General features: G+C 49.5%; 1 protein-coding gene across 9 annotated transcripts in view; it reads right to left on the bottom strand.

Annotated features, from left to right (window-relative positions):
- Window positions 1-24487, bottom strand: part of VPS13D (vacuolar protein sorting 13 homolog D) — a 252478-nt gene that overhangs the window by 10401 nt on the left and 217590 nt on the right. For 6 of the 9 annotated variants that reach the window (XM_059136730.1, XM_059136731.1, XM_059136732.1 and 3 more), the window contains one exon: window positions 2911-3042. In XM_059136730.1, the coding sequence (XP_058992713.1) occupies window positions 2911-3042 (132 nt within the window). Of the gene's footprint in view, window positions 1-248; window positions 357-2910; window positions 3043-24487 lie in introns of all 9 variants that reach the window. The other 3 variants (XR_009345222.1, XR_009345221.1, XR_009345223.1) reach the window with 1 other exon arrangement.

Raw genomic sequence — 24487 nt, 5'->3', positions numbered from 1 at the left:
TATAAGGAAAAATTAATTTAATCAGATGGGACAAATTTTACTTTAACATCATCTTAACCCAGGATCCTATTTCAAAACCCAAACTAAAAAGAATGGGAAGCAACGGTAAGTCTGCAACATACCAAAGAAACAGTCAATTCTTCTGAAACCGAAGCCTTTTCAGCTGGCTAGACCCGAAATCCTCTGTCAGTAACTATCTTTTTAATACTAATTAATTAAATAAAATGAAAAATTAAATGAAACTTGACCTGGGAGGACAAAGTTGAAGTGCCCACGGCGCTGGGGACTTTGTGGGGTTTTCACTACATCAGGAAGTAATTACACAACATTTTCCAGAAGTGAAACAGTGAGTCTAACTGGAAAAAAATGTGGAAACATTTAGTTAGAACAGTAGAGCAAGGTATTAAAGACCCTTTTAAGGGGTTAACTCTGAAGGAAAATATGCAAATAATTAGGTCTTTAAGTATGTTTTTAATTACAATTCTAGGATAAAAGTCAGAGGTATAATTTGGCACTTGTGTGCTTTTCTTGAAAACCCCTTTCTTGCAAAGTGAGGATTCTAATGTTCACGTCACCATGAAGACCCAGCCTGACAACCTAGGATACTTAAGAGAATTTGCTGGCTTCCTTGATGCCTTCTTCCTTGTACCGAGGAAGGCCACGGTCATGTGCTTTCTTCAAAATTCACTGGCGAGATTTACCCACAACCTTGGGTAGCAACACATGGTTTTCATCTTTAGAGTCAAAACTCATTCATCCCAATATCTTTCCCCAGTTCATATGAATTTCAAGAGTTTCATGAAATCAATTTTACTGACTTCAGTTTGATTCCAGTTTCCAGCCGTACGTGGCTCTGTTTTCAATGTGCATGTCTCACTGAGAACAATCCTGGGTTAGCAGTACCACACAATTTCTCCCTTGTGTTTTTGGCGCATGCCATTCTACTGAAAATAAATTTTGTAAGGGCCAGAGACGGTTCGAACCAAGTAGGGGTGAGTGGGGGAGGAAATTGAAAGCACAGCGTACAATCATTTATAATCTCAACCTTTGGCCAAAAAACCCCCAAAAGATGGCAAGGTGAATGCGTATTACTATAATGCGACACCGCCACTCTCCAGCTATCATTCATTCAACAAATATTTACTGCAGGCCTACTATGTGCCAGGAACAATTCCAGGTACTAAGGGTGGTCTAGAGAATGGAACAGACAGAAATCCCAGTGCTGCTCTGCCGGACCCAAGGAAGGACTCTCTGGGCCTGTCATCCAAAAGTTCCATCAGCAAAGCAGCATAACCGGGCAGCTGAGCCACTAAATCCTCCCCAAGGAGCAGGAATAGAAAGTCCTCCCCGGAGTGAAGCTTCCCAGGGAGTGTGGGTTTTGCAACCCATGGGCCTAGACTTAAAAAGAAGCATGATACGGACTGAATTGTGTCCCTGCAGAATCCTTACATTGAAGCATTGAAGCCAGGAATTACTGTTAAATGATGTCACAACGGGTAAGGTCTCCATCCTACAGGGTTAGTGTCCTTCTAAGAGACACCAGAGCTCTTGCTTGCTCTTGCTTGCTCTTGCCGTGTGAGAAACAGCCAGAAGCTGGCCATCTGCAAGGCAGGAAGAAAGCGTTCACCAGGAACCAAACTGGCCAGTGCCTTGATCTTGGACTTCCCAACCTCCAGAACTGTAAGAAAATGGTGTTTTTTTATGGCAGCCGGAGCTCAAGCCATGTAACACACCACCATCCTTAAAAGCCCTTCCAGTAACACTGCAGGGGGTTTGGGTTATACAAAACACATTTGGGAAGAAGCCATCCGATCCAGTAAGCAGCAAATGATTTCTGGACTTAATTTTTGATGTCTCCATTCAAATACTGCTATAAAAATAGGAGATGAGGTCAGCTTAGCACTGTCTCTAACAATGACAATAATGGCTATCCTGAACTAACCTCTGCCTCAGATACTCCTCCATCAACCCAAAAATACTCACGGCCCTCAGAGCCTTCCTGTCTTAGCTTTAGCTTAAAGGATATGATAAATAAGCATTAAAAGAAATTAAGCAAGCATTTTGCTACTCATTAGGCATAACCAAACACCTTCTGACCGGTGGTTCTAATACCAACTTAAGTCACAGAGCCTTTTCTGCTAAAAGGGTGTCTGCAGGGGCGCCTGGGTGGCTCAGTGGGTTAAAGCCTCTGCCTTCAGCTCAGGTCATAATCTCAGGGTCCTGGGATCGAGCCCTGCATCTGGCTCTCTGCTCGGCGGTGAGCCTGCTTCCTCCTCTCTCTCTCTGCCTGCCTCTCTGCCTACTTGTGATCTCTGTCTGTCAAACAAATAAATAAATAAATAGCCTTTAAAAAGGGTGTCTACAGAATATGCTAAAATAGCGATATACTGAGAGCTATCATATCAACTTGAAATAATTTCACTAACTGAAAACACCGCAAGACCCAAGGTATGTAAGGCTTAGCATTCAAAGAGTAACAAAACAATGTTTTAAAGATCGCTTTTCTTTAGTTTTCAGCTACTAGTGGTCTGCCATCTGTTTATCTGTTTTGTTCTGCAGCAAACAGCAGAACATCAGAGCTCCGGAACATCTTACACAGAAGAAAAGCCTCAACGTTGAGAACGTTTTACTCCTTATCTTCTCTTTGAACACACCAGGAAGGGACTGCCATTTCCGAGAAACAAAGCACTTGGGTCCCGCTGCGGAGCTCAGTTTGAGAACCCCTGCTTTGAGTTAAAGACTCTGGACAAGCAGTTCTACCGACACCTGTAGGATGTTTGGGCCACGGAATCTTGGACAGGTGCCAGGGTCTAAGAGACACGGCGCACTCGGGACGAGAGAAATGTCTCAGACTCCGAGACAGAGGAGACAACAAGCTCAGGGAGCCAACAGGGCCGGTGTCCCACTTACAATTCATCTTGAATGTTGTCTGTCAGTTTGAAGAGCTGCTCCTGCCCCTCCGCCTGGCTCTCCGAGTAGCGGGGCAGCAGCCCCTGGGGCCCGGTGCAGCAGCGCGGCTTCCGAACCCTCTGGGCTTGAGTCCTGCACGGGAAAGGGAACATCAAGCAGGGAGGTTAGGTGTTATGGTTAAAGGATCTCCCTTCCTCATCCGAAATAAAAAGCACTCCATCATACAAGGCACACTCTGGCTTTAGCGACGGGCAACAAGCTGCAGCCTCACCTGTGAAGGCACTAGGAGGGAGCTGCTGGAGACTCCAGTTTTGTTTTGTTTTTAAAGATTTTATTTATTTATTTGCGAGTGAGAGCGCCCGCAAGCAGAAAGAGAGAGAGAGAGAGAGGCAGGCTCCCTGCTGAGCAGGTGACCCCCGCCCCCAACACGGGGCTTGATCCCAGGACCCCAAGATCCTGACCTGAGTCAAAGGCGTCTGCCTGTCTAGGCAACCAACGGAGGCACCCAGGTGCCCTGAGACTCTGGTTTTGACGAGAACCCTGCCTCTGCCGTTTCCTGACTGGGCGACCATGGACAACCGAGTTAGATTCTTGAACACCAGGTTCCAGTTTTTCCATAAAATAGGAGGACACATACCCCACGGACAGCTCACGGAGCCTGTGTCGGATGGGATGGGGGCTAGCTACCAGCGACGGCTCCTGCTGTTGCTGTTATTGAAACTTCTACTTGGGAAAATCCCACTTTTCTAGGAATCTTTAGGAGAGGCACCTCTCTGGACTTGGAAGGGCCAGGAAGAACAGTGTGGGAGACCGGGCATCTAGGAAGCACATGCCAGGATTCTGGATTCTTGGGAGGGCCTGGGCATAGGAATCCTGGGAGGGCGAGGAGAGGCTCCATGGACGGGGCCCAGGCCACAGTCTGGGATTCTGCAGCGGCTCTAACTCATGCCATTCGGCGGTTGGTTGCCCAAAGGAATCTGCTTTGCCATGGCTTTCAGGGTAGGCTGATGTTGTCTTTTTCCACAAACCATATACGGGGTAATTGATAAGTACTTTTCGGTGTTTTCCTAGAAACAGGAGTCCGTATTTGTCTTGGAAAGGCTGTGCATATTTCCGATGACTGATAAGAGTGTGCCGGTCTGTCCTCGGCCTTGTACTCGCTGTACTTTTCATTATTTGTTCCTGGATTCCACTGAAGCAAAACATCCCTCTCTAGACACAGCGAACAGAGAGGAATAAGGCTTGAATCAGCACTGAATCAGCCTTTCTGAGCCATGCACTAATAATGGCAGTGCAGAGACCTACTTGCACAGAAGTAGGGCACAGAAGTACCCTAGAGGGCAAACTGGGGTAGTAATACGGACAGAAACAGCCAGAAGCTTGCCACAGGCCATGCAATGACGTAGTGGCGAAACTGGGACATTGCGAAGTGCTCCTGGGCCCAGGTCAACGCTCCGCTCCGGGCCGTGATGCGTGCAGTCCCACACCTGGTTAATGTCTGACATGTGCCAGAGCCAGAAATCCAGTAATACATTTGTACGAGTTCTGGACTAAGGATGCCCTAGATACCACTAATGTAAGGAGATTGGTTAGAAGTTTCAGTGATCTGTACTAAGGGAATGGGTAAAAAAAATTTTACACGTACTTACATATGCCCACTATACATAGTCGCAATTTCTTCTTCAAGATTTAGGCCCTTTAAGTGTTGTTGGCCTCAAGATTGGGTTGGCCAATTACATGCTCACCCTTGACTGAAGGTGGGAGAGCAGTGCACGGAGCTGCTGCAGGGCCACAGTGGAGAAGCCGGCCAGCTGCTGCTTGGGGGATGCTGGCCAAACATGGGGAGGGAGCGCGGTACCCTTTCCCGGGCAGCAAAGCCCTGCTTTGGTCACCTTGCCTGGGAGACAACTACTGTCATTCCAAGCCCTGCCCAGGGAGGGCTGATGAAGGGTCCTTTTCCCAAGGCGTCTTTCTCTCTACTATCCTGTTGCCCATGAAGTTCCTGGAAGAGGTTCAGGCTATTGGGGTAGAAGCCCAAAGGCCCCTCCCTCCAAGAGGAACAGGACGGGGCCCATTCCCCACAGTTTGCCAATGTTAAGATTTCATCCTGACACTTCTCACCCCATCTTCCCAATCCACTGGGAGGTCTGCGGGTTCAACACTCACACAGAGCCCCACTGCAACAACTTCTCCATCTCTATTTATAACTAGCGAACCATCTCCAGATGTGCAATGGATTATGACAACAGTCTTCTAATTTATTCTATTTGCACCCTGTCTGTTCTCCTCACAGCAACGAGAATGATGCTCTTCAAATACACGTTAGACCAAGCTAGCCATGTGTCCCAAGTACATTTGCTTCACATCCCACTTAGATAAAACATTTGCTTAATTGCTAGGCTCCCCACCTGGAACATCCATGAAAAGGACTTTGTTTCAGTCACTGCTATCCTGGATTGAGAACAGTACCCGGTTCGTGGTTGAAAACAATAAACACGAGTTGAGTAAATGAATGAATGCAATTGTTGGCGGCAGGGGGCAGGACAAGGGCCATTTTCACCGGAACTCAAAAGTAAAAGTGGTGTACAAACTTTGGTGGAGAGTTTGAAGACCAGAGGTTCTGAGCCTTGTAGGTCGACAAAGTTAAGGCAAAATATGAACCAGCTAGAATTATATCTTCCAGAGAGAAGGATCAAGGGTGTGTTTATACATACACTGGTCAAAACGAAGGACAGGGCAGGAAGGCATAGTCATGAAATTAATGCCTTCGCTAACACATGTACTTTCCCTAAAAGAACAATCTTTTCATTAGTACCCAAAGTGGGAACAGCCTGCTACCAGCGAGAGGAAGACTACAAGTCCCAAATTTCTCTGGCGGGATCCAAAGAAGCCAAAGAAGTCAAAGAAAGGAGGCTTGTTTCTGGACCTGAGCTCCCGGAAGTCGCATCTTGTAACAACTACAGAACAGTAGTGCCCCGTGTTATCGCATTATCAAATAGCTGTTCGGTGCATATAGTTATCTCTTTATTCCATGGCATCCCTCAGAATCTGCCCCAAATTTCACTGACTCAGCCTCACCTCCACTCCCGACACATGTCTGAAGTAAACTATAAGCCCATCCAAACACCGGAGAACTGGAAAGTCAAGTAGCTCCCTTGTGGGTCTATACGGCCTATCCATTAAGTTTCTTATTTGTCTTCCCCAACAGGTTGCAAAGTGTCTTCCCACTTCCAAGGTCCTTGTTCTGTGACCAACCAACCACCACGGACAGCTGGCCATAGCATTCAGACACAACTGACTGGACCAGCCCACTGTGGCATTCAAGGCTTATTTTTCACGTGGACATAGAAGAAAAAAAGAGTTCAGCTTTGTCCTGGAAGGAAACAGTCTTCCCTTATAGTCTCATAACTGTAGGGGCTGCTAGAAGGTGTGGTTTAGAGATACTCTTACAAGGAGCACAAAGGTGTTAAAGGAATTCTTCCCCAAATCTCCTATTTCTTTGTTGCTGCTGGTACCTCAAAAACTATCCTTTCTTCTCCAAAACTCATCTAGAATGTTAACTTCGAAAGCCCAAGCTGGAGGCTGGTGGCAGTATGTGCATGCGCGCGCGTTTGCACGTAAAGTCCCTGCGTGTGAACAAACCTGGCACCAAACTTAATCAAGTAATTATGAACGAAAGTCCATAAGCTAGTGTTTTCAAACCTTGTAAGCCAGCAAAAACTTTAAAGTGAACTTCTCCACTGTGGGCCACTGGGTGATGGAACTGTTTTGTCCATCTGTTGACGAGAGCACTCTAAATTCCAATAACCCTTTGAAACCAGTGGGGCTATCGGTAACAGCAATCCTGTTTGTTCATCTGTTGTGACTCAGGTTCACGGTGTGTCTGTTTCTGAGACACAGTTCTTAAGTCACTTCCCTGCATTTGCGCTCCCTGGGAGCCTAGGAGCGCCTGGAAGGAAAGGACTCTACTCTCTTTTAAACCGCGTTTTAAGGTTCGGCTCATCATTATCCTTGGTTCAAGGCCCACTGTCATCATTGACCTTTTCTTTCTTTATTTTAGATGGTGTAATAAACATCCGGGAAACCACCATCCCCAACCCACAAACGCCATCATTGACCATAACCTGAAGGTCTCTGTGTGGTCCTCTGCTGCTCCTTCCCACCCCCTGTTCCTCCCCCACCTAAGACAGCCACGATTCTAAATCTTGTACTTCGCATTCCTCTGCGTCTCTTCTTCCTGTAGTCTTAGTACCTGTCAACATACGCTCTGGTAGAGTCTCATTATATTCTTTGGCTTTAGCTGTTCTAGTCTTTAAAAGGATGTCACTGCCTTTTTATGTTTGGGGGCTTACTTCTTCCTTTTAAGTCACACTGCTAAGATTCAGCCCTTCTTTCGTGTGCATTTTTAACCCATTTATCGTACTTGCTTATTTCTCTCACTCCATTGTAAGGATCTATGATTCATCTGTTTCCCTGTGGGCTATTTCCAGGTTTTGCTATTACACACAAGGCTGCTATGAACATTCCTGTAAATGTCTCCTGATGAAAGGAGGGAAGAATTGCTTCGGGTACATCTATTCAGGAGGTATTTGCTGGATCATCAGGCATGAATGTTCACCTGACAAGACGATTTAGGTTGTTTTCTAATCTACACTCCCACCAACAATGCACGGAAGAAAGCCGCGCAATCCATATCCTTCCCAGCACCTGGTACCATCTAGGACAACCCGTCCAATAACACAGCCTCTCGTCTAGTATGGCTACTGACCAACTGGAAAGTTGCTAGTGTGAGCAAGGAACTGAATTTTTACTTATTTATTTGGAACTGAATTTTTAAAATGTAATTTAAATTAGGGGTGCCTGGGTGGCTCAGTCACTAAGCATCTGCCTTCAGCTCAGGTCCTGATCTCAGGGTCCTGGGATCAAGTCCCGCATCGGGATCCCCGCTCAGCAGAAAGCCTGCTTCTCCCTCTCCCACTCTCCCTGCTTGTGTTTCCTCTCTCACTGTGTCTCTGTCAAATAAATAAATAAATAATAAAATAAAGTAAATGTAGTTACAATCAATTTAAATTTAAACTGCATGTTAAACAGTACTGGTCTAGATTCTCAAGGTTTGGTTACTCGAATGGATACAAAATGGCACCCTGATTTTTTTTTTTTTAATATTTAAAATATTTATTTGAGAGACAGAGTGCGAGAGAAAGCAGAAGTGGGGGAGGCAGAGGGAAAGGGAGAGGTAGACTCCTTGCCGAGCAGAGAGCCCGATACGGGTCTTGATCCCAAGACCCTGAGATCACGACCTGCGCTGAAAGCAGACATTCAACTGACTGAACCAACCCAGGCGCCCCTCCTGTTGTTTCCTTCTCATGCCCACCTTTCTTTTTCCACCTAAAGGACGGTGGTGGCCATTACAGGAAATGGAGCAAGTGGATGCTCGAGTGGGAGGGTCGTCTTCTAAGGTCCGCTAGCCCACCACTGCGGGGCCAACCTCTGGCTTCCTCTGCTGGCCTTGCTCCCTATCCCTAGGTCACCTTCCCTGTCGGGGTGTGCTGCTCCTTGGGCAGGGTCTTGGCACCCTGGCCCCGGGGATGACTGACCCTCCACTACACAAGACGTGGCAAAACCCCGCCCACTCACCTCTCATTAGTTGACGGCGTCTCTTACTAACGCTTGACATAAAAGATGGTTTAAAACACAAGTCTGTTTAGTGCATATGCAGCAACTCTGCCTCTGCAAACCTTTGTTTAGCCAAAGGTCTGTGGTGTATTTAATTGCTGCCAGCTGGGGGTTTGTCGGCCATTTTAAGCTCTCAGCTGCTGCGGTTTATAAATTTCACAGTGTATAGAAAGAAGCAGGCCTTCCAGTCAACCAGCTAATCCAAAATGTCAGCACCAAATGAACTTGAGCTTTGAACTCCATGAAAATGTCAGAGAGTCGGCTGTGCGGCATGGAGGACTCTTCCCCCAGGGAAGGGGCTGCTGATACAGTGGCTGATACACGGCAGATATCCACCCGGTGAGCGTGATCGGTACAGAGTAGGTCTGCATCTGGTTGCTGCAGTCTGACACACACTGGCGGCCTCGAACCGACGATGAGGATAATGAAAACAATTCACGTCGTTTTCTTTAAGCAACAATAAATCCAAACAAGGTGACGCCGGGAGATCTAACCAGTTCCACTTGGGTTGATCTTGCCTTTCAGCCCGAGGGTCAACAGTGGCCACCCATGATTTGTTCTTCATTGATCTGATGAGTAACTATGTCATAGCTCGATTGGTTGAAGACAGATGCTGTACACACAGACCCATACCCCCGTACAGCTTAAGTTAAGCTATTAGTCGGCTGAGAAATTTGTCATGGCCAATGTCTATCAACCAAGGGAGGTTCAAAAACAACCAGTAAATGAGGAGAAAGTGTATGTGTCAGACACGTGACTTCCTACTACAACAGAATGTTTATTCACCCGATGACTGCCATCTTCCTTGGGGCTGTGTGTACTGACCCCGACAGAGTGATGGATTGTGCCTGCATTTACTTGATGTGTGTGTCCGAGACTTTTGTTTTAATTAAATATCTTACAGATATATACTGTGCTCAGCTGAGCACAAACAGTTAAGCTCAGAACAGAAGGTCAATCCAGACTATCTCTTCAAATACGGTTAATGGATGACAGCTCCAAGATACCGGGATTCTTGACTGAGTGGTTCAACCAAACATTTGTCAGTTCTCTAAAAGGACTCAACAGTCTGTCTAAACAATACTCAGCCCCGGAACGGAGTTTAACCGACTGGTTAAAGCTGCCCCCCATACCCACTGTGGTCGTGTCTGGAAGTTCAGGAAAGCCCGCCGCACCATGAGTCCCACCTCAGCCTGACCTCTAGCCCTCTCGTCCCTACTGTGCTCACTTCCGAAGACTAAGTGGGAAAGCATTTTCCCCCCACGGATTTTACTCCTTTCAGTGGAAACTGTAATCAGAGGAGATTCTGTGAGAGGATGAAGGCCTCTAACATTTGGCTCAGTTCACATGAGAAATTCGTCCCCTCAGTTCCATGACAAACAGAAATCCACTTTCTAGAACCTACTGAGATAGCATTCAATCCATTGGTTTACTAATAACTGCTGAGCTCTTGCTGCACTGAACCTTGAACCCAGAAGATTGCACCAAATATTCAAACCATTGTAGCAAATGCTACGACAATTTGGATTCTCAATGTGAAAAACATAGGTTGGACAGAATGAAACCAAGGATCCAAAGTAAGGCAGCCGGAAAAACGAGCTTGCTCCGAGCCCTGGAAGGGCATGTGTCTTCCTCTGGCCCCACATCCCCACCCCATGTAATGACTTTTCCTGAGCTATCACCAACAGAGGCTAGTGCCAGGCCTTTGGGAAGACAGGGATGAATCAAGTTTCCAGGGACCCTGCTGGAGTCTAACGTAGAAGATAAACAGAAGGCAGCAATTCTAATGCAGCGGGGGGTGGGGGGGCACCCGGGGAGTGGCCAGGCTCCGCGGCCAGGTTTCTTGGTCAGAACCCCAGTTCCACCACTTACAGTGACCTGTGGCAAGTTAACCTCTTGGGGCCTTGGTTTGCTCATCTGTAAAATGGGGATGCTAATAATGAGGTTGTTGTGAGGAGTAAATAATGTGTCTAAGTGCTCATAACAGTGCCTGGTACGTGACAGGTGATCAACAAAACGCTGCCTGGGACAGTGACGGCGACGAGGACGTACCCGTGGAGCGCGCCGTGGGTACCAAGGCAGGCCCTTACCTAGCTTAGGTCGCTGAAGCCGGGATGGGCTTGGGTCCAGAAGCTAATCCTTCTCAGTTAGTTTTCTTTTTGGCGAAACTGCTTTAGACAGAAATATTTCCCTTTTCCTTCTGCTTTCTTGTTAACATTCTACTTCCTTCTCTCTAGAGTTCCACATTGTATTGTCACAATTGAAAAATGTGGGAAAGATGCTGATTCATGAAATCGTTAGCAATTACATTCCTATCGCCGTGAAGGTTTCAGTAATTCGACATCCTGCAGTGGGGACATTTCCTGGGCTGGGCTCTCTCCCATCAGTGGGATTCACACCTGACTTGTTTATAGGGGTCAAGGCTTCCTATAACCCAACACATGTTTTGGGGACCCCATGACATTACAACGGTGACAGCTGGTAGGACTCATGCCAACAGATAGGCCTGCGGGGATTTAACCTCTAAGAACAACACTACTGGAAAGTTTCTTTCCTGGAGGCAACTAACTGCCTCGGAGGTGAGCCTACCTGTTCATGAGGCTGGGGGAGGGGCAAAGCCAGCGGCTTCATTAAGATTTCCAATCAAGTGGCTAACATTATAGTTAGATTATGGCCTGATAGAGCCTCGGATTTCCTAAAATTAAAATGCCTTTCTGTATGCATCCAGGGGTTGCTTTTTTGTTCTGGTTTGGTTTTTGTTTTTTAATAGCAGACAGCTAAAAAGTGGTTTGCGACTTTCAACATCATTACAGAATCGAGGTATTTGACCACCATAAGCTTTGTTTGTGTTCTAAACACAGCGTTCTGAATCAGGATGTACTGCTTACAGGAATCTCTCAAGCCACTGGCAAATTCCTTGCTAACCTGTCACCTCAAATGTCAGTCCCAAGATATTTCACCTGGGCCGGAGCACACAATTCCTGGTAAACTTGATTTTGTGGCCAGTTGATAACAAGCTGATTAAACCAATAAATCAGATCTTTCCAGACTGATTTCTGGCAAATGATTACTAATTTCTTTCTTTAATCTTTATATTATCTACCTTCTCCCAAAAGTTGATCTCTTTTAAGAGAAAGATGAAATTTCGGAGCATGGTTGCACGGGGAAGAACACAAGCCTTTGGAAAAAGACACAGACTGAAATCCCAGTCCGTTCACTTATTCAGTGAGTGATCTTGAAGAAGTTACTAGATTGCTGGCAGCCTCAGTTTGTTCATCAACAAATGGGAATATGAAACTTGCTTGCTTGATTGATAATGCCGAGATAACACACGAAGAGAACATAACACAGTGCCTGGCACACAGCTCCTCATTAAAAGTTGTCTCCCTCTCCCCTACCCTTATTCAGAACTCTTGGGTGTTTCCTCAATGGAAAATACCAAAATGCACAATGTTTAAAGTTTAGATTTAAAATGGAAGCCTGAAAATCACTGCGGAAACTTGATTTGCTGAATCTGTACAAATGACGCAAAAGCAGTGGGTGGGGTGATCGGATGCACAGGTGTCCGCGGGAAGGAACAGCCCTGCCCGAGGGGGCACTCACCTGGTTGGCACCATCCATCCTGTGTCCTTAAAGAGCTGGAGCTAACCCACTGCGTGGCTCATTAAACCACACTAAATGGCAAAGTCTAAAATTGGAACGGGGAATTTTGGAACATTGTCATTCATCACAACAGAGGTTTTTTAGAACGTTTCAGTGGCAGAACGCTTTCCCTAAATGACGTTTGTAAGATAACCTGCCTACACCCTGAAAACGGGGCTGGGGACGGGCCCTCAGCATGGCTCACTCCCGGCCCGCGGCCGCTCCATGCTCCTGTGCGGAGGGCCTGCCCCATGACCACAGCAGGAATGGGGTGCGGCAGCCTACCTAGGGGCTGCTTGTCATTTGTTTGCTTGTTTTTTTCAAACCCACCCCTTGATCCAGGCCGGAAGTTCCGTACGACCTTCTGACATCAGGCAGAGTATGGGTGGCGGGGAGTGGTGGTGGAGAAGGACAAAGAGGGAACAGGAGGAGACGCCTCAGAACCAGACCAGATGCAAGATTAACTAACACCCGTCAGGAGACTCAAAGTTTCCCCACAGCTCCCACACTCCCAGGGACAAACAGGCTCTGTTTCAGGCCCTGAGCTTCGCCTGGAGGTCGTAGAGGGTCACACTGAGACCCTGGGAGGATAATGCCCCCCCCCCCCCCCCCCCCCCCCCCCGCCGCAGCCACCAACCTCTCCCAGGGAGGGGGCTTGCGTTCTGAAGCCAGCCGTGGCCTGGAGCGCAAGCTAAGTGTCAAACAGAATCAACATGGAACCAGAGTTTTCTGTCCAATGCACTGTTCAACCGCAGCACCCCTTGCAGTTCTCGGCACAGGCAGACACAATAAATGGACCGATGACCACCAGACTGTGTTGGCACCGGTGGCAGGAGGGCAGGAGCTGCTGCTGCTGCAGCTGAGGCAGCAGGGGGGCGGGCGGGGGTAGTCTAAGCTCGAGAAAGGTGGGGACTTGGTGACAGATGACCCAGGAACCCCCGGAGCACAGGCACACGGGTCCTTCCCTCACGGGGGTATGCCACAAAGTTACTGCCTCAGTGGTGTTCTCCCAGGGAGCCACGGGACAGCCACCTGATGGCCCTGGGGGACCACGTATCCTCTGCACTCTTCCAACAGAAGGAAGAGTGGGGCCTGGCCCTCCTGAAGCTGTTCAGAGGCCCCGTGTCCTCCTGTCTCGACACTCAGTGCTTACACAGCTCAGAACCTTCCAGCCAAGGTGACTGATTCTCTGTGCTAGCTCAAATTCCAGGGAGAACTCTGTTCAAAGGCTTGTTTTGTACGGCTTCTATGAGCTCAGTCCTAAGTTTCAGTCTTTGACCTAGAAACAGAAAGGAAGCGGCCCCTCCATGACCCCCTCATCTTTCTGTGACCAGCTGGTGCTTTTTTATTGTTTGTCATCAAACGGAACCTGCGGCGGAGCCTTCCCAGAAGCCAGGGCCACCTCTAGTCAAATCTGGCCCTCCGGCAACAAGATGGCACCTTCTCTTTGAACTTGGGTCAGACTGGCTCGGGCCCATCGTTCTGGTGGCCTCAAGAGTATCCTGGATTTTCAGGCAAAAGAAGAGATTTTTCCTGCCCTGGCTCTTGCCACAGCAGCTGGGTAGAAAGCCGGAGCTAGAATAAGGCAAGGAGAACCTCTACGTGTCGGAGTGGGGAGTGGGGAGTGGGGAGTGGGCTCCACAGGTTCCATGGCGTCCCTTCTCTGCGGACAGGACAGAAGCAGGACACAAGCTGGCAGCTCCGTGATACCCTCAGGGGCCCCTACAAAAGCTGCGTGTCTGGCTGGTGCCGTGACGTTCGAGCCGGGGACAAAAGATTGTTCTTTATTTGGCGATAAGAAGGTCACGCTGCTTTATAATTAAACGCTGCCAGTGTGAACATGAATGGGACTGATCGCCACAGTCCATCAACCCTTGGCAAACTGGTTTGTTTGGTCTGGACAGCAAGCAACATTCCACACTACTGGATTTTTTTCCCTCCCAGCTCCCCTGTGGGCCCATCACCCCCCAAACCTTTTTTTAAAAAAATTACAATCTGTTCTGCTGTCTCAGGTTACATTCTGTAAATAATAAGCAACACTGATGAAATGCAAAAAGCTGAAAATTTGTAAAAGCAAATGCAGTGTGTCCCACATCTGTGTCACATTAAACACTGCACTCAACAGATCCGTGGATTCCTGTCTAATCAGCGCATGAGGGCGACGTGGGCTGGAGCGGCTCTCGTGCCACAGGACACAGCAGGGCTGAGGGTCATCGGACGCAGGCAGGGAGGGGCAAGAGCTGGCACCAGGAGGCGGGTTCGCCAAGCACCTCGGTGCAGATGACATGTGGCTGCCGGCGGCCTGGGTTCTGGCACATGTGCGTGGGAGATGGCAGTGATTAGGTCACTGGGGAGCAAGCCCTTGGCCCCCTCCTCCGTGCTCCTCAAGGCCACTGAAGCTGGGCCCATGGCGGTTAGCCTAAATAACGTGTTTTATGACACAATGTCTCATTTGAAGGAGTTGGCTCCATATACATTAAAATGACGGCAAAATAAAAATAGAACAGAAGGAAACCAACTGATGTCCATTTGGTAAAATGCTTAGAAGCAACCAGGGACGAAAGTTGTCATGCCAGGCAAAATCTGACCCCATCTTTATCTCTCAAGCATCTCTCCCTCTCTCTCTCTCTCTCTCTCACACACACACACATGCAAAAGCACAGGCACTCACACCCGCATTTAAGAAAAACTGGCACAGCATGAGAGAGAGACTGGCATGTTTTAAACTTGTGGCATCGTGTTGAGTCCCTGAACAATTATAAGGCTCCGTATTGGAAAAAGCCAGATTCAGACTCAACAACCAATCTTTACACAGAGCAGCACAAAAAGCCTCTAAGGATACTCCAAGAAAAAACCAAGTACACGGCCACCACAGCCAGCTCGCTTAGCTCATATTTTTGCCATCAACTTTACATGATAGACACCAGAATGAAGACGGCTGGGCCCCCACGGTCCACGCTGTGTCCCTGCAGCTGTGTTTGTTCACTGTGCTGACTATACATGGGGCAGGTCACTGTCACGACATTCCTAGAGGAAGTTTTTAAATTAGTATTCCATCTCATGGAGGAGGAAGTCGTGCCTTTGAGAGATTACCAAGGTTGCTCAAGGCCATTCAGTTGGTAAGTGCAAAGCCAAACTTGATCTTGGGTCTTTCTCATTCTCTTTGACTCAGTAAGGTTATAATCAGGGTGACTGCTGATGAAATCTCTTTAGTAAATACTCTGACCCATCACTGGATTGGGCATTCTGGCCATCCTAGAGGGATACCAGTGGAGGCACAACCATGACCTCAGGAAGCTTATCATCTAGCTGGGAAGGTAAGACGGACATCCTCGAAATGGGTGGGGAGGAGATGTGGAAAATGCACCTGTGACGAGCATGCTAGGAGGGCTGGCGCCACACAGACACAGGGCACGGGGGGCTTCCTGGGAAGGCCTGGCTTCAAGCAGGGTCCTGCCTATGGGCAGAGCGAGATTTTTATGAAGACAACAAGGTACATCAATACCTATCCGCCAAGTTTTACAAACGGAACTAGTGGTGATCAAATACGGAGAAGTCACACAGAAGGAAATCAAGACAAGATAACAGACCACACCGCATACAACCCTGAAACATTTGTCTGAAGCCTCTTTCCCAGCGCGAGAGCAACTGACTGAAGCTTGTGAGCAGTGACAGCTGTCCTTTCAAAGTGGAGGTGCGGACGTTAACTGACAGGGATTCGCACAGTGACTCAACTCAATGTCAGTAATATTTGGAAGGAAAGTATGTACTAATACGGATGAGAAATTGTTTAAATGACAACTTTTGGAAGGGTTGGGCCAAGAAAGGGGAGAGGAGACAAAGCCAAACACTAGGAAGGGAGACACACTCCACTCTCGAGGGCTGTGGGAAGGGCTGGGGTGAGGCAAATGCAAAGGGAATTCACGAAACGAGAAATCCAAACTGCCAGCGGGAGTAGGGAAGATGGCTCCGCGCTAATTATCGAAGAGGTGCGCGCAGTAACATGGGACCATTCACTCCCTCAGATCAGGGCGGCGGGGGCTTTAAGAGTCACAGTGCCTTGCTCTGCTTCAGAGAACTCTTGGCGAGAGGGGCGGCGGGAAGGGGGGAGTAGCCTTGGATGGCAGAGGGCTGGGAAATGGGGCCTCTCACCGTGGGTGGGAGCACAAGAAGTTCAACTTCCTAGAAGGCAAGGTGTCCCGTGTTTCAAAACAGGGAAGTGTATTATATGCAATTTAATATTATGTAAATATTAAAAGTGATGATTTACCTCTGGAATGGAAGGATGTTCCAGGGTCACTGTTGAGTGAACAAAGTCTGTGGTCCTGTTTGTGTAAAACCACACACACACACACACAAACACAGTGTTTGTGTGCACACAGAGAACCACCTGCCAGGGTGGCCACTATTAGCCTCTTGGAGATCAGCAATGGCCGGTGCAATTGAGTTCTTTTTTCCTCTTTTCTTTAAAATGGGAATGAGAGTGTCTACTGCACTGGTTTGCCGTGAAGAGGGAACTTGCCAGGGCCCTTGGAGCGGTGTCTACACACTGCCAGTGCTTGTGTATTGCTTGAATTTTCACAACAGCTCACATTTGTGCATATTTTTAAACTCAAACGATAGAACTGTTCTTTCAGAAGACGACTTGGGGTGCAGTGAGACACACACACCAAGAATGTCTCAAGTCAAGCACATACCGTACCCGAGCATGGGCTGGGCGCGGACGGGAAAAGGAGTCAGAGTGGCCAGACCTCGCCTGGATATGGCTTTCTTCTGGATAAGGGGCAGTGCAAGTGGGGTTTCTCAAGAGGAAGGGGACAATGATTTGACCACTGCTATCCCTGCTACTTCCTCCGAGAGCAGAGGGCCGAACAGCCCTACCCTAGACTGGATGGTGGTGAGAGCCGCTGGTGCTATTCTGTGAACCCGGGGGTCTCCTGCAGCAGGCCTCTTCCCCAGCCTATCTGACTTACTTTTCCAGCCCTATCTTGCTTTTTGACCTTGAACCACAGAGCGAGGGCTTCTCTGGCTTGCAGCAAGTGGCTAGCTCGGGGCAACATGCCCTGCCAGCTGAGTGGGAGGAGGCAGACAGGGCCAAGGCTCAGGTGCTCACAGCACTCGCCCTGAACGGCCCCGTGAGGCTGGCCAGGGACTGCGGAAGGGGCACTCGGAATGGGTAGAAGCAAGAGCACATTGCCTCCCAGTTTGCCCGAAATTCCCTGTCTACTAACACAGGGAGAGAGAACATCTGGAACTGGTTTTGAGGCTCTCCAGCTGCAGAGCCACTCGAGTGAAGTTCGGGTTTCACTGGAAATTGCATTTCAGGGGCTTACAGACTGTCCTTTCTGATTCTCATCAGGGTGAAGTACGACCTAGAAGACAAGCTGGTTCACAGACCAAATCAGTTTTGCTTTGAAATGTTCTCCTTTCCCCACCCCCCGCTTTGAAAGCAGAATTAATGGTCCAGGTGGTGAGAATTCAAAAAATGAAAGAAAAGGGCGTGGGGTCATCTCAGGTGCATTTCGATGCCTTCATAAAAATCAGACGCAACCCCTGGGTCAGAGTCGACACCAGCCTTCAGAGAGCCTGGTCCTCCTAGGAAACAAGAACCAACAAGACTGAACCCATCTGAATTGTCAGACGGGGGCCTGCCTCTACAGGACTAGAAAAAAACATAGATTCAAAATGTGTTAGGGCTTGTTGGGCACCAACAAGGCAGCAGGGAAAGATGCTAGATCCTTCCAGACAGAGGAGACCACAGAATCAAGTCCCCTTGGATCTGGTCCAGCCAAGCCCACCATAAGCTTTTGGAAAGTGGCCTCCCCAGGCACTGGGACACAGGGACACTGGTACACTCTCTAGGAAAAGCAGATGCCTCCAGGAGCCTAACCCAGAGCAGAGGAGACAGCACCTCTCCCTACTCTGCCAATGGCAAATATAACCCTCTCTTCTAGCCTCTCCTGCCCTCTGAATGTTGGTTTCTCCCTCTGGACCTCGGGCTGGAGGCAGATCGGGAGAGCACAGGCAAGTGGCCTGCTCCTTGGGTGGACAAGCTCCTTGGGGTGGAGAGAAGCAGGCAGGCCTGGGACACCCCTGATGCAGACCAAGGAGGGTGAGTCATACATAAGGCAAGAGGTGACTCTCCAGCTGCTTTTCAGCATTCCCCTTCCAGAGGATCACTCAGATGCAAAACGCTCAGACCAGACTTCCTTCTGCATGGTAGATAAAGCACTGAAACTTTCTAAGACTCTGTCTTAAAATTTTTGCAGATAAGAATTTCTATAATTCCCAGGTAGGGGATCATCTGGCTACCTCATGGCATCTTCAATCATTGTTAAATTAAACAAAAACAATTTTAAAAAGCAGAATATCTTCCTACAATGTAACTGCTCACTACTTCCTTAGCATTTCTCTCTGCATACTTCGAAAGGTACAGCACAGCTCCTTGAGGCCAAGTGCATTCAAATACGTGACAAAGAGCACCTCCCAACAGGTGCCCCGTTAAGAGACATCTAGTACCAAGGTCTTCCGAACTTTGGGTTACGCAATTATTTTGTGGAATCCATACCATAAGTTAGTTCCACCAGGCTTTGGAAGCACCTTGACCATAGAAGCATGACCAAAGAGAATCCAGTGACCTCAACATGGGCCAGGGGCTTCTCCCCCTAAAAGCATCTTTTTTTTTTCCTCTCCAGGCCCCACAGCACCAAAGTGAGCAGAAACTATCCTTGGCCACGAAAAGGAGGGTATAGCATACTGAGCACATACTACTCGGATAGTGTCCTTCCAAGGCTTCCTGTTCTGTGTAGCAGCTGGAGTTCCCAGGTGACCAGATGGTGAAAAGAGCTTTTGCTGGATGGCAGAGCAAAGGCGCAGCCAGGACGTATCAGCGCTAGTTTGTGCAACTGACCAATTCTGCATCAGAAGGCTGCGGTGGTTTCTCACTGGGGGTGGCGGGGGGCAAGGGTGCGGGAAGGAGGACCTGGGACAGCTCCTAGACACAAAGTAGAGTGGCTAGGTTCTCAGGCATAGACACTGGCAGGCGAGGGCCTCCCATGGTCCTCTCACACTGGGTTTAGCAATCATTTTGTGGAGTCCACACCAAAAGTTAGTTCGGGGTTAAGCTGGTAGGGGGCTATGAAGGTGGTAAGCATCCTTCACACCAAAAGAGATCTAAAGTTTATAGAAACTGTCCCCCCTCCCCCCGACACCCTGTTCCCCCAACAACCGCACTGACATATTCTCTCTTATCTTCTGGGTCAGAGGCAGATGTCCTATTCCCATACTCCATAGCCATGGCCAAGAATCGAAAGGAAGTGGATCATGAGACCTGTTAAGAAGCCTCAGATTTAAATCCATAAGGTCTTTTGTTGGGCGAGACCAAGGGATGATCCAGAAGGAGCAGAGAACTTAGGAGTGTGTGCTCTGCACTCAGACTGCCAGGGCTCAAATTCCGGTTCCCTCTCACTACCTCTGCAATCTTAGACCAGTCACGTAACCTCTCTGTGCCTCATGCTCCTCACCTGTAAAATGGGGAAAACCAAGCGCCCACCTCACCAGGCTGCTGTGGAAATGAAACAGTACTGACACTAATATATAAAAACACAATGCTTACAACAGTGCGTGGCATGCATAAGTGTTCTGTATCCAGAGCCCTGCCGGCCCTGCCAGCTGGGGACACAGGTTCCTGCCTCCGATGCCCTGTCCCTTGCGGACAAGCTCCCTGGAAATGATAGTAACGTATGCCTTGCTGGACAGTGTGGACATAGCGCCACAAAGGCCACCAGTTTGGCCAAAGGGTGGACAGCACTAAACCACTCCCTTAACCCACTGTTTTCCTAGGATCCTCGGAACACAGACAGTGCTCCCCTTCTCGCTACATACGCCCGGGGCCGCGTCTGTCTTCCATTTACTCTGGGCGGCATCACTGCGAAAACCCAGGCGTCTGCAGGCCTGGCTGTGACGGTGCCCCCACGCCTACCAGGCCGGCCCCCGCGACAGCCTTCCGCCTGGTCTGTGTTTGCCTCGGGGCTCAGCTCTGGGAAGCCCGCAGGTGAGGCGACCACCAGCCTTCGGGGCGGCTGCGTGGCAGGGAAGGGACGCAGACTCGCTCCCGCCCGCATCCAGCCGCTGCCGCCGCCAGCGCAGCCTCCGCGGAGCCGGGTAGGTTTCCTGTGGTGTCAGCCCCACTTCCTTCGGCAACATTATACTGCAAACAGAGGGCTACTTTGAATAATGCGCTCTGGTGTCCCGTTTCTGGCCGGGGGGCGGTGGTGGGCGGGGGGTGTAGACTGCCTGGCTTCTCCGGAGGGAAACTCGCCCTAGACGGAGAGCTCGGTCTGGGGAAGGGCGACGAGCCGGCTGGCCTGTAGGACCTGGGCCAGGCAAGCTGGGAATGGCAGCTGGGTCGATTACACGCGGTGTGAGAGGGTTAAACAGGACAGCCGCCCCGACTCCTTATAAACGTTTGCCCTGTGGACACGCACTCGTTGGCGGCGGTGCAAGACTCGAGCCGTGTTACACGCCTTAACGATATGGTTCAACTCTCGGTCAGGCTTGGGCCTGGCACGGGGCCAGACCGCAATCAATGGGACACAGAACCTCCCCCTTTCAGATCATCACGAAGGCTCACATTATCTCCTTTTCGTCGTGCTGGTTAAATTTATGGAGCAGAACCCTGAAGCCGCATTCCTTGGCCTGGGTCGGCCCACGCGGCTCTCCTTCCCTTTGTTCGGTCCTGTGAGCGAGCCGTGCTTTGGAGGACGGCAGGGTTGTTAGTTCAGGCACTGACTGTTTGCTCATGACCGAAATGAAAGAGTTCAGTGGAAGGGCAAAAGGACAGCCCAAGTGTAAAACCCCATCCCAGCAGGCCCTGGGCCCTACATATAGGCCCGGAGCTGCTCCCGGACGGATGCCTGCACTTTGTTCTCACGAAAGCGAAACCTTCAGTCTGATCCCTGCTACGGCGTCTACAGAACGGCAGCCAGGCCTTCCTGGGGCGCACCTCCATGCCAGCGCGTGGATTCGGGGGTACCGTGGGGGGTGCCTGCCCTTCCCAGAGCTGAGACGTTAAAAGGAGCCACAGCCCACGACCATACTCGTCTCCCCCGGTCCCGCACGGGATGGGACAGCAAATGCAGACTCGTAGCTGGTTTTACTTTATATTCATACAAGAAAAAGTAAACTGGTTTCCCAGTCCTTGGCTACAAGGCTGGGATGCACGGGAGGGAGGCAAGCAGGGGAGAGGTCCGGGGTCATGGACTCACACAAGAGAAGGTCCTGTGCATCAGACCTGCCGCATCTGCCCACGCGCTCTGCCCTTGACCTTAAGCATCTCTGATTAGTAGATAAAGGGTTGAACGACCGAAGGGGGCATCTGCAGCTCACTTCAGAGGAGGCCGTCTGTCGGCTGGAAAGGGGGTCACGCCAGAGCTGAATCCGGGCTCTCCAAGGGGCGAGCTGCAGATCCGCGGTTCCTCGGTTGAACCAGCGTGGTTTGTCATCTGTTATGCCTCCGCAGGTCCACCTCTTCGTGAGGCTACTGGGAGCCCGCAATGATGATCCGAACTCTTCTAACCCAGTCCAAGCGTAAGAGAGCGAGAAGGAGTAAGAGGAACGGCGGGGGTGGGGGGGACCCTAAGCCAGAAACTAAACCAAAGACATGCTGAGAGGAGCAGGTAGGGGAGCCTCTGAGGGGAGTCGCTCTGGATTCAGAAGCGCTTTCCTGCCAGTCTGGTCCTTTTGGCCACTGTTCAGCAGAACTAGGCCAGGGCCCAAGCGTGTTTAGAAATGAAACCAGAAATCTCACACGAGCAAGAGCATCTACTTCTTTGGTGGCATCTAGTAAGGCCAGTGTCTGGTCCGAATGAGGACTAACCACGTATTTATTTCTGAATGAACTGTACACACATCTTCGTGTTTTCCTCAAAGGTTTCCTTATCCCCTGTGATGTTTCGAGGTAACCGAATGAGTCTGCCGTTCCAAAGCCCGAAGCACCTTTTTTGGGTAGACAGGAGGTGCCGTGGAATGAATGGATCACAGGAAACCGTCTCTACCTAGTATATTTTAGAATCCCTGGTCCTATGTTACTTCTCCACTGTACACGGTTTGCTCTGGGTTTGTAAGAAGCACAGGTTACAGAGACTACTAAAGTCTGGCAAGTGAAAGGGCAAGGAAAAGTTAGATAGGCTAATTTAGGGAACTGTCCAGAAAAATGTGTCATCTATTCAATCTGTCTCTGGTTATTAGCATATGAGTTCAGGGTTCAAGGAAGTCCTTAGTCATAATAACACCTCGCCTCTCCCGGGGCAGTCTACACGGCACCTGCACACGCCCACACCACCACACAGGTCCCATCAATGCTCACAAAGGAGGCTAGTCCCCACTGGGTGTTGGGTGCGTAAGGTCTTCTAAAGGCTTAGTCTGGCCCACCGTGAGCCCGGATACATCAAGATTCCCCAATAACAGTAGAATCTGGAAAAGCTAACCACTGAGGAGACTGTCTTATGGACCAAGACAAACTTTGAGAGCTGATAGAGCGCGACCTGGCTACCCCCACTTCCTGTGGGGCTTTATCACAGGGCCACTTGGATGACTATATTTGGGGACACATGACCATAAGTAACCAGAGAGGCCCAACTCCAAAAACGCAGGAACGCGGGTTGCTCAGGAGAAGGGTGCAGCAGCGGCTGCCACATGAGGCTAGAGCCGCCGTCGGGAGACTCACTGCTGCACACGCTCGTCTCCTGTTATCTGGACCGCCTTCTCTGCGCTCCAGGGCACTGCCATTTATGCTAGCATCGTGTGTAGATCTAAGAGGGACTAACTCGACACTAGTTTGGGCACCAAAAGGGAACACATTTGGAATTTGCTTTTTCATGCCCTGCATGCCTGTTCTTGATGCAAAAATGGCTTCTATCAAAATTTTTATATTTTGTTTTTAAAAAAACACTGATTTCTTGGGCAGCAGCTCCAAGCAGCTGCATCACATCCAAGTACCCCATGAAGACCGAGTATGTGGGAAGTGGTCTGTGTACGAGGGTTTGCCTGGATGCTGTGTTTTATGAATGCTGTCCTCACACGCTGCCCCCGTGGGATCTAGCCAGCCACATCTGGGGCCACTTCAGTCTTCCCAGAGGTGAAGTCAGAGGGAGGGCGGAAGCACTGACAGGGCAGCACGGCCACAGAGCCAACCCCTTGAGGGATTAGATGTAACCAACTTAAATGGTGCTAAGCCCAGCTGGGGTTCAGGCGAGGGCCAAGGGTTGCTCTGGAATATTTTAGGTACAACACTGCCTCTGATTAACCTACCGCCTTTCTATTTTTAGAAAATATTATCAAGTTTTCATACGTCCTCCTGGGCTCTTTCTTCGCCTCAACACCCCACTTCCTCCGTGATGGCAAGGCCAGTCTACTGTGTGCCTCGGGGAGTTATTCATCTCAGCCAGGTGGACGTGACCAGCCCGGACGACTCTCACTCCCTCCGAAGTGGGGAGACTGACCTGAGGAGGGGACCAAAAGCTGCTAGCACAAGACCACCAGGCAGAGGGATGTCAGGGCTGAAATCAGGGCTCTGGTCTCACGATGAACGACCCTGTCCTCCTGCCAAGAGGCCACGTTGGCCCCAACACCCAAAGGGAACATCCAGATAGGTTATTTTGATCGCAGAGATGCGAGTCAAGGAGGAACTGATCCTCCACAGACAGATTAAAAGAATGCGAGCTGCTGTCACTTCAACACAATAAATCAGAAGGATGTCCCACGCTGCTCTGTCAGCACCACCATTGCATCTGGGGACTAAAAATGAAATCCTGTGACTTGGATCCCCAAAATAGAAAAAAAAAAAAAACAACAAAACCTGTGGTATATCAGGATTCAATAAGAGTTAAAAGAAAAAAAAGAAAGAATCTGTCCCTGGAGCACTTTGCACATCTCATTGGGTCTGTGGGAGTCTAAGTCCCATGGGAATTGTGGAGCCCAGATGCCACGCCCCTGCCTCTCGATGCCCCGGATCCCCCAGGAAGAGCTAACAGGCAACAGGAGCTACATTTCCGGAAACAGGACGAACGGGAAGGTGAGTTCTGAAATGAACATTTCTAAGCTAGAGGAAGCTCGTTTTCAAAGGCTCAGAGCTTTACGATATACCCCAAAGTTCTCTCTCTCTTTCCTTGCGTGGAAGCCACGAGATAAAGAGTGCACGATGACAGTGATGCTTCAAGGGGCCCGTCACATCTACCCAGGAAGGAAAGAAAGAGTTTTT

The sequence above is a fragment of the Mustela lutreola genome, chromosome 10 (assembly GCF_030435805.1).
Source record: "Mustela lutreola isolate mMusLut2 chromosome 10, mMusLut2.pri, whole genome shotgun sequence".
Taxonomy (NCBI): Eukaryota; Metazoa; Chordata; class Mammalia; order Carnivora; family Mustelidae; genus Mustela; species Mustela lutreola.
The sequence above is the reverse complement of the archived record's forward strand: the minus strand, read 5'-3'. Positions and strand labels throughout refer to the sequence as shown.